At 38.4% G+C, this 14040-nt stretch overlaps 1 protein-coding gene across 6 annotated transcripts in view; it reads left to right on the top strand.

Moving 5' to 3' along the window:
* The window catches only part of DACH2 (dachshund family transcription factor 2), an 865718-nt gene that overhangs the window by 703098 nt on the left and 148580 nt on the right, over positions 1-14040 (top strand). For 2 of the 6 annotated variants that reach the window (XM_078688462.1, XM_078688466.1), the window contains one exon: positions 10380-10460. The exons of 2 other annotated variants lie outside the window; for them this stretch is intronic. In XM_078688462.1, the coding sequence (XP_078544588.1) occupies positions 10380-10460 (81 nt within the window). Of the gene's footprint in view, positions 1-10346; positions 10461-14040 lie in introns of all 6 variants that reach the window. 2 more of the 6 variants (XM_078688464.1, XM_078688461.1) reach the window with 1 other exon arrangement.

Below are 14040 nucleotides of genomic sequence, written 5' to 3'. Positions count from 1 at the left end.
CATTCCTTTTTAATATGTACATAAACGAACTGGAGGAATTTCTTTTACATACAGAAGCAGACTACCCCCGTGTCGAACAAAAGGGGGTGCCTGTGCTCCTTTATGCAGACGATGCAGTACTTATATCTAGGACAGCAATCGGTCTCCAAAAATTATTAAATTCCTTCTTTAAGTTTATGGAGTCTCGTGGCCTTAGCATAAATAATTCCAAGTCCTACGTCATGAAAACAGGAAAGGGCACCTGGAAAACCGACTCCTTTAGTATAAATGGGGAGAAAATCCCTTTAACCAACTCCTTCTCTTATCTTGGGGTCCTCTTAGATCACAAATTAACGTGGGGCCCCGCAATATCCAAAAAGAAGGGCGAAGTAACAAGGGTAAACTTGGTTTTGGGAGAAAAATTGGCAATTGCCCCACGGCCGCACTACTCAAACTTTATCAGGCAAAAAGTGTTGCTGTCGCCTGTTATGGTAGCGAGCTCTGGGGCTATTGTAGGATAAAAGACCTAGAGGTCGCAGAAAACAACGCCCTGAAAAAGATATTGAGGTTGCCAAGGGGCACCGGGACTTACTCTGTACACGAGGAGTTGGGGGTTCCATATCTAAGCGACAGAATAGCAGTCAACCCGGTTTTGTGCTGGCTGAATTGTTGGCTTAACACCGACATTCCGCTTACACATGCCTTGTTGAAAGATGTCTTTTCCCTAGATGGTAGGCTTAAAATTCCGTGGGTGAAATACATAAGGGATTGTCTGTCGGCAATAGGCCGCTCTGATTTGTTTCATGCCCCTAATCTAATTACAAAACCCGATGTTGTCTCAGTAAAAAACGCTATACTATTGGCAAGATGTACTGACAGAGAAGAGGCGGAGATACAGAAGGGTAGTGTCAGGAAACATCTACTACTCAAAACCTGCCCACAAATGGAGCCTTATCTGACATGGCCTATGACTAGTTATGAACGGTTTCTGTTAATAAGGTTCCGTTTTGATTTATATCATCTTCTACTGGCGGTACCAAGTGGGGCACAACGGGGAGAAGTGTTGTCAGCTTGTGGCTGCGACAGTAAGTCTCCTCAAGATCTGGCACACTTTCTCTTTATCTGCCCTTATTACTCTATCCCACGGAATTTATACCTTAAACCATGTCTTAAGAAACTGAATTTTTTACAAATTAAGCCCGCACTTTATTACCTACAACTGCTGAATTGTGATTGCACTTTATTTGTCTGTAACTTTTTTAAAAAAGCTATCTGTTTTAGGAAAAGTATGGACGGATAATTACGCTGTGAATATTTTAGGTGTCTTTTAACTAATATAGTAATTTATGTTTTTAATCTCACATTGCCCATGCTCATAGCACCCGCCGTACCTTCTCCTTTTTTGTACTGTATTCTGTGTCCGTCACTTGCCATACGAAATGTATTGTTTGGAATTGTTTTTAAAATGAGTATCTATGAATTGTACTTTTATGATTGTATGTTCTACAATCGAATAAAGACTTTTGAATCTTGACCCACAGAATACTATTGGATGTTTTTGTTGTTACTCTCAATTGCAAACTTTTAATTGCTTAGGTTCCGTAGGCTACCCTTCCTTTCTTGTGTTAGTACCTCCTCACAGCATGGAGCAAGTACATGTTTTTTTCTTTGTCTTTGTTGTTACTCACCTTTTTGCTATGCACTTCTTTTTAATAAGCGTTTTAGTATTATTCCTGGATGGAATAATAAGACTTATGTTGCTACATCAACACCCAGGCTCTTCATTTCTTTTTCACATACTTTCCAGCTATGTAAAATGTTTTTTGTTTATTTAGACATGCACAAATTACTTTATTAGACTAAGCATTTAAAAAAAAAGGCTTTTCACTAATCCAATTCCTGGATGGTCAATCTGCTTTCTTCTTTTAACACAGGCATACTATACACACATGAAGATTGCCAATGCGGGTATTTGCATCTCTTTTAACATCATCACAAATGATTTTTTAAAAGTGACACAGTTCCAAAGCCTGCAGCACTGGCCATAAGGCCAGCCAGGACCTCTGACCTGCACCACTCTCCATATACCTCATCTCGTCCATGCGCTTCTCCCCCTCCTTTCCATGTTTTTTAAAAAAACCTGCTGGATCTGTTTGTTTTCATTAGCAACCTCAATAGGTTCTTAAACAGTGTCCTGTTGACTTTGCCAATCCTTGTTAACTGTAATACCCGTAGGCTTGATCCCATCCATTTAGGGCTTGACCTGCCCTCTGTGCCCTACTAAACCACTTCACCATGGATTTTATTTTTTAACTATTTTCAATTCTAGACATGCTCATGTTAAGCAACATAGGGACACATTTTGGGACATGCAGGTTTCCCGATCATGCTGTACACAACAAAGGCAGTGTGATAAGCAAGACATTTTGCGAGTTCATTTTAACTAAGCGCGTCCCTCCCCTTCATTGGTGATAAAATGTAGTAACAAATTCAGATTGTTCTTAATGTCCTGTGACATGTTCAGACAAACATAGCTTTTGGAGACAGCAACACTTAGCTTGCTAGGGTTATCTGATAGAGACTTCTAGCTACAGATTCCTTACCTTTCAATTTCCCAGGCATCAGGGTAAGGAATCTGCAGTTTGATAGAGTCCCTACCAGATAATGCATTACCGAAGGTAAGTAACTTGTTCTTCTAGCTCTTTTTTTGCCTGTCATAAAAAGTAACTAAAAGTTCCAAAGTACAATCTATGGTTAGTAATGCAGCATAACGTGACATGCGTTGTCACACATGATGTAGAGCCCTTTGGCAGATACCCTGCAAAGATACCTTTTGATTCTGGGTGTTCAAAGCAGCAGCGGTGGTTGGTGGGAGAGATGGCCAGAGAACGGAAGCCCACACACTGCCCTGGGGATCCACAGGATTAACATAGCTCCATACTCTTGTTCTGTTTGCTAACAGTGCATGGTAGCCATGATCCCGCATCTGCCTGTGGATCATCCATTTCAATGCCCTACTGCTTGAGCAGGTTCATACCTGTTAAGTTTTCTCTACACATTTGTGATTGTATCCTATTTCTATGTTTGAAGTCTCCTTACATGTGACGTTGTGTTTGTCCCATGTGAGACTGTTTATTGAATTGTTTATTAAAGTGCTGGCATAAGGCAGGAGCTCCTTAGTAGCACAGTTGCTGATTAGTGAAGTAGTTTGAGAAAACCCTAGTCCTACTTCAATGATGTGCTTGTGTTTGCTTATGTACCGCTCCATGGTTGCCACGTTCTCTGGTCCATGTGTGAGGTGCCGCTCTAATCCACATCTTTTCCATTGAATTCTGGGACTTGTAGATGCATTTTCATAGTGGAATAAAGTAAACATGACTACAAGTCCGAGAATTCAAAGAAAAGCCTGGAGTGGAGCTGCACGTCATGCCTGGTAAACTTGGAAGGGCTGCCTGTTTTCCAATCCTTTTCCTCCACTTTTTGTTGGGACACAGTTTTCAGCCTAGCCTTCCCCCTATTGCAACTTCCTGCACCAATTTCATCTAAAAACCATTGGCGAAGCCAGTGAGTCACAAGGGTGAGACCTATTGGCTTTGCTGATTCTTGTTATCAGACTTTGCATAAGAGCAATAGAAAAAAAGAAGACAAGGAAGGAAAAGGAGGACGAGAAACATAGGAAGCAGTGGCAACTGTAGACTGCAGAGATGGAGAATTGCCTGCAACAGAAAGCTAAATAGATAGAAGGTGTAGGGTGGTGGAAAAACAGAGGCAAGAGGTGGAAGCAAAACTAGGCAGCGTTCGTATTTGTGATCCTTGGCATTCGGCAACCACAGCATGTAGCAGCATTTACGGCAAACATCGAAGCAAAATTGTGTCTCCCCAGTACTTTTTTTTACAAGACTCTTCAGAAGTCCAAAGATTTGGCTGATGCATTTCCTAGTTGTAAAAATGATGTTTATCAATAGGCATCATGTGTAATCCTACCTTTATTATAATGGAATTGGGTCAATACTAGATTAACATGCTTATATATATATATATATATACATACATCAGTAGGTTGTATAGTGCGGGAAAAATGCCCTATCCCCATTTTATGATGATTTGTATTTCTGGTATTTTGACTCTGCCCTTTGTGGCACTGCTGTCCAGTGCCCAGTGTATATTATATGCTCAGCAAAACATTTAGAAATCAGCTAATACCTGATTGGCTTATTTAACTTTCCTAGAAGACCAAAGCATATGATGAAGAAAATACACCTATGGCATAGAAAGTTAAAATGTCACTGTCAACTGCAGCATTTATTGTACCATCCACTAGGGTTGCAAGGAGAACATGGTTTACGCCTACCAGTATAGCCTGAATATTACAGTTTAAACCTTCAGCCCAACATATCAGAACAACCCTTTTGGTAGGGCAAATTCCTTTCTTTAAAGTATGAATAGCTATGTAGGCTTTGTAACCAACAAGGCAGGGTGTTTTTTTATTTAAAAATTGGGACTGTAGAAATGTAATGCCACCATGTCCCTGCATTGATAAGCCCCCAAAAGCAATATTCACTGTGGAAGAGTCTGACTGTCCTATATGAAAACCAGAGTACAAATTAAAAGATTGATTCTCTATCTCAGGTTTGGAACCAGTTAGAAACATTATTCAGCCACTCTTTACTATTTATTAAATGCCCAATGCAATGGTAAAGTTAGATTTTTTTTATAAATATTTCAGAAAATACATTGTTAGAAAGTTACCTTTTCCTTCCTTGAAGCTTGCAAGCAGCTGTCAATGAAATGCTTAACCACAATGAGGTGTGATAATAGGGGCACTTGTCTGGGAGTAGGGGGTGGGGATGTGTTTTTCCCCTCACAAGTAGACCAGTTTGGTTAGGCCCAGGAGCATAATTAACCAAACCCAGTGGGAAAAAAGTTCCCCTCAGAACTGGTGTTGTATGGCCACAGAGGAAGGGGCTACTTATTACCCTGTCCAAACCTCTGAGTGGGTACACAGGCTCAGCACAAGGAGAGAGGGGTTTCACAGTCCTGGATTTTGGGAATAATGTGCACTATGAGATTGTTTGCTGTAGGGCAAACAGATACTGCATCAAAAGTGGTTGCCCCTGGGAACATTTACCCTATTGGTTAGTAAAGAGCCAGGCACCACTTTTACTCACTAGCTGGCCAAGTCACCATTCTTAAAACACTCTCTGAGTCAGTGGAAAAATGAAGGATTGCCTCTGCTGTTTGAGACCTATGAGGGAACATGAAGGGTTGGACATGCTCCCACGTGTACCCAGGATAAAGAAGTGGACTCTAAGGGTCAATTGTCTGACTCTATCTATAACTACAGGAGGATAACAAGCTGCAGGAGGACGTTTTGCCAAAGTACCCAGCTGACCCGTAGCAACTAGACTGGACTGGAACCTTGCTGTTGGCTTCTGCCTGACACCTTGAAAATCACTCAGTACCTTCCCTTGATGCCCCAGTGTGTCTTAGCAGTGAACTGTTGTGGGTCTTTTGGCACCAGAAGGAAGTTTGGAACCTTTTGAAAAATTTTCCTCCCCAGCTCTAGTGCTTCAGCGGGACTTGCTAGAAAAGTATGTGACTGTCAGTTCCACAGCTTTAGAATAGATTTCAGCGTCATCCCACTCAAAGATCCCACACATCTGAAAAGAGACTAAGTACGATTTTTTGTAGGGTCTTGGAAAATTTAGAGAGAGAAATCTCCTAAGCTGCAAACAAAGTACCTTTCTGTTTTTGGCATGAGAAACAAATTTAAACAGTTTTTTTTTCAGAAAGTGCCAAGTCCCTTTTTGATGTGGGATTAAGGAACTTTTTCCTCTTGGTATATCTGACCTATATCTTCATCAGGTTTGGTTTGAAATTGCACCTTGATCCAAGTCTACTGTGACCATTGACTTCAATATGTTGCTTTATTTTTCTGGAAAATATCTTTATGAATTAAACAATAACAAAACACAACTGCTGTCACACTGTGTCATACAGTGCCCTCTTCAAGGAGTTTGTTTTACATGTACTACCTTCTTACATAGTATATACTTTGGTTAAATACATCTATAACATTCCAATAGTGTTCCTCCGGTATCTCAAGCCTTCAGTGTAGAGTCTAGAGTCTTTGTTCAGCCCATCACTGCCTTCCATTATGTTTGTTGTATAGGTATCTATTCTATTCCTTCTGTGGTGCGTCTAGTTTGTGTCATCCTTGCTTTATTTTTCTTGGTGCTTTTTCTACTTAAATCTTTAACAATTCATATCTGCAATTCAACTTATTGGATGTTTATCATTTTGGTGTCATTTTGCTTAGATCATATTTCTCTCTATTTGAAAATTGAAGTGGGGCTTTAATTGTGTTGGATCTTTGACTTTTTAACTATTGTGGAACTTCTAAAGGCTTTACACATTTTCTTTAAGTTAAGCCTGTCTGCTCCATGCCATAACAACCTGGGGTTGAACTAAGGTTTAAATGATTTAAACTTTTAGCTCGACTTAACAGGTTAGTAACTATATTATTACTTGTGGTAGGCTTTCATCCGCCTCACTTAATAATTCAAATTCCTACATACAGTGATTGCTAAATTATACTCAAGCACACTATCCTTGTTTGTGCATTTCGGCTTTCACTATAAATTATTTCTTTACAGTGTTTTTGCCTATTAGCTCATATTGATTATGCTATTTTGAACGTGTTTTAGATAGCATACAGAACAAAGAATCACTTTTATTTTGCTGAGTCTATCATACAGAATGTGATAAACAGATTGCATCATTCACCAGCAGTTCACAATGTGCCAAGAAAATGGTGGTGCTTGCATAATGGCCGAGTGCATGTTAGTCACACATGATGTGGAATCATCGCACGATAATAAATAAATGTGGCTATCACAATAGAAATAGCTACTAATCAATAGTTTGTCTGAAGGCAATGTTATTAGGTGCAAAGGTATGTGCATCCTCAAAGTCCAAACTAGGTCCCACAGACCACCATATTTGATTTAGTCATGGTGGGGGTTTGCATGACATTCATCAGGGCAGATGATAGGCATTCTATGTCTGGTATAGTAAATAATGATAAAAAAAATGAAATATTTAGTCACCAAACTATGGGTGTGATCTATGGGCCTAAATTAGCATTTGACAGGTTGGTTACTCTGATAGAAACGTGATGGAGATCACACCCACTTTATTACAAGTGCATTAGGTCCTATGAAACTTGTAATAATGAGTCCTGTGGAACTTGTAATAATGTGGACGGGATAGATGTCAAGTTTGTGATGGAGTAACCCATCCACAAAATTCTAAATCAGACCCTATATGTGGTGATGTACGTACGTACCATGGTATGTATGAGTTGGCATGTGAAAGCAATATCAGCGAAAGACAGGAAGAGTGCTTTTTAAATAAAGTCTCTATTCCAAGTTATAAAGATCAAAATCTCAATCTTACAAGATTTATCCTGTTACTCTTGCTGTCTTTTGTTTCCATCTTTTGCTATCTCTATATCACTTGTTTTAACTGTTAAATGTTGAATTTTGTGATCTTTCGTTCCACCTGGGGGTAGGAAAAGGGACAGCTAGTCAGTTTTCTAATTGGTGCAAATAAATTAGTTATGCATAGCTGGATAATTTGAAAGGGAGCCCTTCCTTCTTCAAACCGGTTTGAAATGGGGTTTTTACAGCATCACTGCCTACTCTGCTTTTTGAAAAGTACAGAAGGTCACCTGGTTGGGACAAGCAGAAGATGTAGATGCCATCTATCTGCTGGTGAAATACTCACAGCTCTTTTTTATTCCGTATCAGAGTCTGTGTTGCGCCATATCTCTTCTCATCTAAACAAGGTCACTGTAATGTTTCAATCTAGTGTATTCATATTATGCGTTTATCAAAGAGAAATACTATTTTAAACAATGCTGTCTCCGTTTATTTGATAAAAGACAGGAATAGAAGAAATAGGAGAGAGGTGACAAGGGTAAAGAAAAGGGGAAATGAAAGAGATTTGGAGAAAGGAACAGCCACTCTGATGTTCATGCCCTCTCAACCAGGCTTGAACTAGAATTTTATTTGCAGAGACAATGGATTCTCAGTAACACCAACTACACTGGCACAGGCAGGCATATGGTACATTAAAGAAAGTGTGGTTTTGTTTTAAATGCAGAAATACTCAGTGATCAGCATGTCTTAAATTAAGCATATTCATGCTACTGAATTCTTCCATTTGATCTGCTCATTTAGCCCATTGCTGATGATGTTAAAAATAAAATTCACTGGTTCTTCCAAAACGATAGGGTTCATTCCTTCTCACCCCTGCTTGGAGGTGAGTTTACATCCCTTGTGAATGAAACACTATAATCATCACACAAGCAGACATTTAAATGTAGTGTTCATCAGTGGGTTTTTATTGTATGTTATCTTTTGTATTTGAATAATGTTGGTTAATCTTGGTGCTTACTTTCCTCATTACCATCTCCAAATGTATCAATTCATAGCCACATTTGTAGCACATAGTTCAAGGTATTATAGCAAAACAAAGTTCTCCTCTTAATGCAAGCACATGGCACACAGTTACTGCATGGGCTATTTTCTCTTCTCTCAGGGGTGACGAGTACTACATTTGATTACTCTGGGTCCAGAAATTACTTTAACAGCTATTCAAATGTATAGAGGCTTTGTTTAAATGCATTTTTTGCACCTGGACACATCTGGTTTGTATATCAGTATAATGTTGCCAGTCACTTTCGTTAACTGATTGCTTATTGTGAAAACATTGTTGCCGATACCGTACTCTTGCATGTCTTTTGTTTTCTTTTGGATATCGGTAAGAGGTCTAGATTGATGTGACATGCTCGTTTGAATGCTTTGTTGGTGACTTTTTTGGGTAACCTCTCTCTATTAATTTCTTCTACATCGACTTTAGATTAATTCAATATTCACTGTATTCAGTACAGTGTATTCAGTGCAGTTCCTTTTCGGACAAATAATTGCCCAACATTTAGGATGCTGGCATATATAGTACAATACTCTTTACCAGAGTATGTACAAAACCATTTTTTAATTGCAAACTCTATGAGTGGTATTGTAGTTTTGAACGTACTAAAGCCCTTTGCGATTTGGAAAAGCCTTTCTGGATTGTAAAAGAGGTTTAACAACTCATTCCGCATAGCAGTTAAGAGAGAGGGAAAGGTTTGCCCTTTCCTGTTTGCGATTTGCAATGAGATCTATCAATGGTGTATAACCGCAATTGTGTTTGGAAAGTATTGAAAAGTTACCCACCTCTCAAAGGCAGTTGTAACAGGTTTGCAAAGGGAAAGCTGCCTGCCCACTGGACAGCTTTCCATTTGAGAATTGTGTTGCATGGCCTCAGGAAGTATCAGTAAATGGTCAATAGGACCACTGAATGTCCCCCCCACACCCCGCCCCCCTCCGCTGTCTTCCTAAAAAGGAAACACTTTTTAAAGCCACACCTGCCCTTTTAGAAAACAAGGTCTGCTTAAAAAAAGTTTCCCATTTAGGAATACAAACACAGGGATGCAGGTCTAAAGTCCCTTTTAGGCCATCCCTGCCTCGTAGCTGATTCCTTATATTGACCTCCCTAAACAATATTCATTAGGCAGGTCATTTCCTGACCCCTAAAAATGGGCATTTTGTGATACAACCTTTTAGAACAAGTTGTATTGCAAAATTACAGGCCAGTGGCAACAGTCAGTGTGCAATTTGCATCTACTATGTGTGATCATTAAGGCCATTAATCTCCTAGCGTTTCTATATTTAGAAGGGCGCCGGAAGGACTCCCCAAAAAGTCATGGTTTGTGGATATTCACAAGCTTTCCAGACAAGCCCCACCCTGAAACACTTCCTTACAATTTGAGTCAGATGTACTAATGTACTAATGCGCATGAGTAAAAGGATTTAAAAACGCAATATCCTCTTTGCAATTGTAAGTTGAGCCATTCACACTTAAACTTACACTCAAAAAGGGCTTAGTGAATTGATCCACATGGTTTAATTAGAGAAAAACATTGTTGATAAAAACGTAAATCTGTATTTCCGAATAGTTTTTTCTTGAATTAATGTCATCCATATTTCTCAGTATACATACAGATATTAAAATGTAATACTGTTGTCAAACCATTTTTCTGATATAGTTATAATTAGATGATAAAAATAATAAAAGAGGTACTTGTGGAACTTTTCTGAACAAAGAGCCTTTTTGCTAGTTTGCATGAGCTTGCTAAGGTGCCTTTTTCACGTAATTTGTAATTATGCGAGCATGCCAAAATATTGTCAGTGAAGAAATATTCCTGACACCTTTTGAAATATTTCACCTTCATGCTCTGTTTTTGTACGTTATTTTACCAGCTATGCCATTTAGCTGCGATCTCTTATTCATAGCTATGCTGCCTAACATCAGAGATGGCGAACTCACTGACCAAGACACTGGGACCAGTTTAAAAAAGATACAGAAGGAGAAAGGTAAGACCCTTTCAGTGCAAGTGTATTACAGGCTAGGGGCTGATTCAGGTCTGCTGTCACGTGATGCCATGAGCCCTTTTAAAAAATCTTGACATTTCTAACTTAATGTAAGTGGGTGATATACTATTTGTTCAATAACATGGCTGTATATCGTCTAAAAACTCCAACAGATGTCAACATAGCTTTTTCACATTTATCAATATTACGTGAATGCTGCAAGCAAAAGTATTATATTTAATCTCTATGGAAAAATCAGAAGTGCCCCTCCCCAAAATGGTCTGCCATTGGAGACTTTTTGATTTGCCTGTTAATTAGATATTGTGCCGTAAATATGATTAAAATTCAAATCGGCCTAGTTGTTCTCTCACTTTTTCATCACTCACTTGATAACTAAACTGAAAGGTTCTGGTTGAGCACAAGGTAACATGCCACATGTTTAGTGGCTGATGGACTTATTTAGAAGCCGACAGGATACTCCATCGAAATGTGGCTGACGTCTCGTCTGTCATATTACAATTGTATTATTGCCTATGGCACTTGCAATATCGCAGGCGGCGGGATATCTATCACATTTTGGATGGAGTATTCAGTCTTCCAATCTCCAAATAAAGATTTGACTCCCATAAAAATAACCTGGGTTACCATATTGCGGCATTACAATGCCATCAAGTATTAACTCAATGGTGCACAGTTTATATGTGTGTGCTCATTTGAACACAAATGAATATTAATGGTCAGTACATTAGAGTTATATTACATAGGACCAGCCGCGTTCCGTGCAGGTAACAGCGGTGGAGCCTGGTTGGGGGTGGTTCTGAGGGACGATGCTGAAGGAAATTAAATAAATCCCCCCCAAATTCGGTCCACCGATGTTATCTGGACGGACTGTGGCTGCAAAGAACATACAGTAAAACCTTAAATCTATATGCGTCAGTATATCAAGAGCTACATTTTAATGCAATATATGTGAAACATTAGTGTACACATTACATAAACGTTTGTTGTTTCTAAAGTAATCACATTCTACATATGAGGATGGTTTCTATTCAGTCATCTAAACAGTAAATGTAACTTAATGTATTAGGGTACGTACACATTATGACAGTCAAATTCGTTTCCACAGTGAGTGCATGTCTACCAAATAAGGATGGTTTATTCATCAAGGCTTCAGTGAATATATCAATTGGGATGGTTAAGGTACTAATCCTACAGTGAATGCACATTAAAAATAATGTCAAGTGCAACACTTATTTTAATATTGTTAGACCACATGAGAAACATGTGCTAAATCTACATTCATGTTATGCATTTGTTATAAACTTGTGATGTATTTGTGACCTGTAAAGGATGGGCACATTAAGAGAACTGTAATCTCTGGTAAAAATCAGATGATTTTTAGAATGTTGTATCAGCAGTTTTTGTCTGAAGATCTTTTTAAATATGTCTGCTGCCCTGTGACTGCCCATGTGGGCCTCTTTGGCTAATCCATAAGTAAAATGACACCAATAAGGTCAGAAAAATTGCGTTTCTCAAACAATTTACCCATCTGCCAGGTTTATATAAGGGGGACATGTCAGCTTGTTCAGAAAAACACATAATCAAGATTTTATCCAAAAATAAAACTACATTAGCCTGTTTAAACGCTTCCCACTCGTCCAGCGTGCTATAAACAGTAAACACGTAACGCAGGCTGGGTTGCTCTCATTAATCAGGAAATAGAAATCCGTTGAAAGACTTGCATGTTTTCATCACTATACACCTCTGCATTGATTTCCCCGCAACAGCAAAAACTACTTAAAACATGCTCTTGAGATATATGGCTCAACCTTTATGAAGTATGACAAGTAAGCAGTTTATACAACTGTGGCAAACATATGTGCTCACATCTGGCTTTCGAAATAACATCATAGTTTAAAAATGATTTATAGCCGTGCACACCATAAAATGCCATCGCTGCTACAAGGTAGAGCTGTTTAGCTACTGCAGAAATGTTTGACTGTTAGAAAAACTCTGGGTGAAGTGGCGCCCTTCGTGGGGCTGCCTGTGTGCGAAGTTCATGGCACATATATGTTGTTCATCGACTGAGGGCACCACAGCGCTAACGGTGTGTTAAAAACTGATATGTAGCAGTACTAACCGTGCAAATGTAACCTATCAGATAAAATCGCACGATAACATAACAGAACATGACCTAATGTAACATGTTACGACATAACTTAATGTGACAACATAATTGTCATCTTTCACTTCACAGTACAGAAAATTGCACTTCTCCACATACAGCACTTTGCACACTTTAAAATCAAAAATTGCCACATTTAATCAAGAATTTACTCAAGGTGTAGACGTTATTTTCAGCCACAGATTTTGGTTAACATTTCTTTTATTATTACAACTGCATGATAACAATAATTATAATAACAACAATTAAAATACATATAATAATAAGTAAAAACAGAATAACGTAATTAACAGTAACAACAACAGATAAACAACTACTTTAATGATAATGAGGATGATAGTGACGATGGTCCATGATGAGAACAGCGAGGAGAACAACCAGAAGAAGTATTTTACTTAGAACATTTTTCATGCTCGGTTAAGGACTTGTAAGAAAGAGAGAGACTCAGATCTCTATAGTGTTTGTTTAGCTGGTGGTCTGGAAAAAGATAACAATTAACAATTGAAAAGCATTTAAATTGAGACATTTCTCGATATCAAATATAAAATATTAGGCTATCTGAAATGTATTCACAGTGGTGAAAACAGCACACTTTAGAGTTAGTAGCTAGGGCGCGTTGCTTATCAATCCCTATTGTTAGGAGTGCTTTGAAAACCATCCATAATGCTGTTGGCATGGATGATGTATGTCCGACGACGTATGTATGAAATTTGAAATAGTCTTCACCACATTATACAGAATATCAGTGTATCCTTCAAAGTCACAATAGAACCAGAACAATTGCAAATACCAAGAAATATTTAGCAGTAACTTAAAACAATTTATAGACCTTCTCAGTGTGCTGTAGAAGCTTAAGTAGTTGCACATAAAGTTTTTCTAACCATAATAAATACATTAGCAAACGAATAACGAGTATGGATTCTGAATTAATCATTGCCAGAGAGAATTAGATTGTGTGTTGAAAAAATACAAAAAAATAGGAGCATAACACGGGAATGAGAAATAGGGAACCAGTTGAAGTGGGAATCTTGTCTCTCAAAAATGTCCTTTTTTAACATTCACACATGCTTATAGATGGAAACAAGTACAGTACAAGGGAAAATCAACAGGTTTTCAAGCTTTTAATCGTATACATTAATGGAAAACAGCTTTGAAGCAAGTAACAAACGAGGTTCTTATTCATCATCCCTATATCCCTATTGACTGTATCTTTTCATCTCCTCTATATGACAGATTTCCAAACTCCTCCTTTGAACTAGTAAGTTCATTGGATTGCTGGTGTTCTGCAGTCAGCTACTGCGCAGAACAGTAGGCATGTACTAGAAAACATAAATATATGTGTGTGTGTCTGTATATATATGTATATATTCTGTATATATATGTATATATATATGCATA

The sequence above is a fragment of the Lissotriton helveticus genome, chromosome 4_1 (genome assembly GCF_964261635.1).
Source record: "Lissotriton helveticus chromosome 4_1, aLisHel1.1, whole genome shotgun sequence".
NCBI lineage: Eukaryota > Metazoa > Chordata > Amphibia > Caudata > Salamandridae > Lissotriton > Lissotriton helveticus.
The sequence above is the reverse complement of the archived record's forward strand: the minus strand, read 5'-3'. Positions and strand labels throughout refer to the sequence as shown.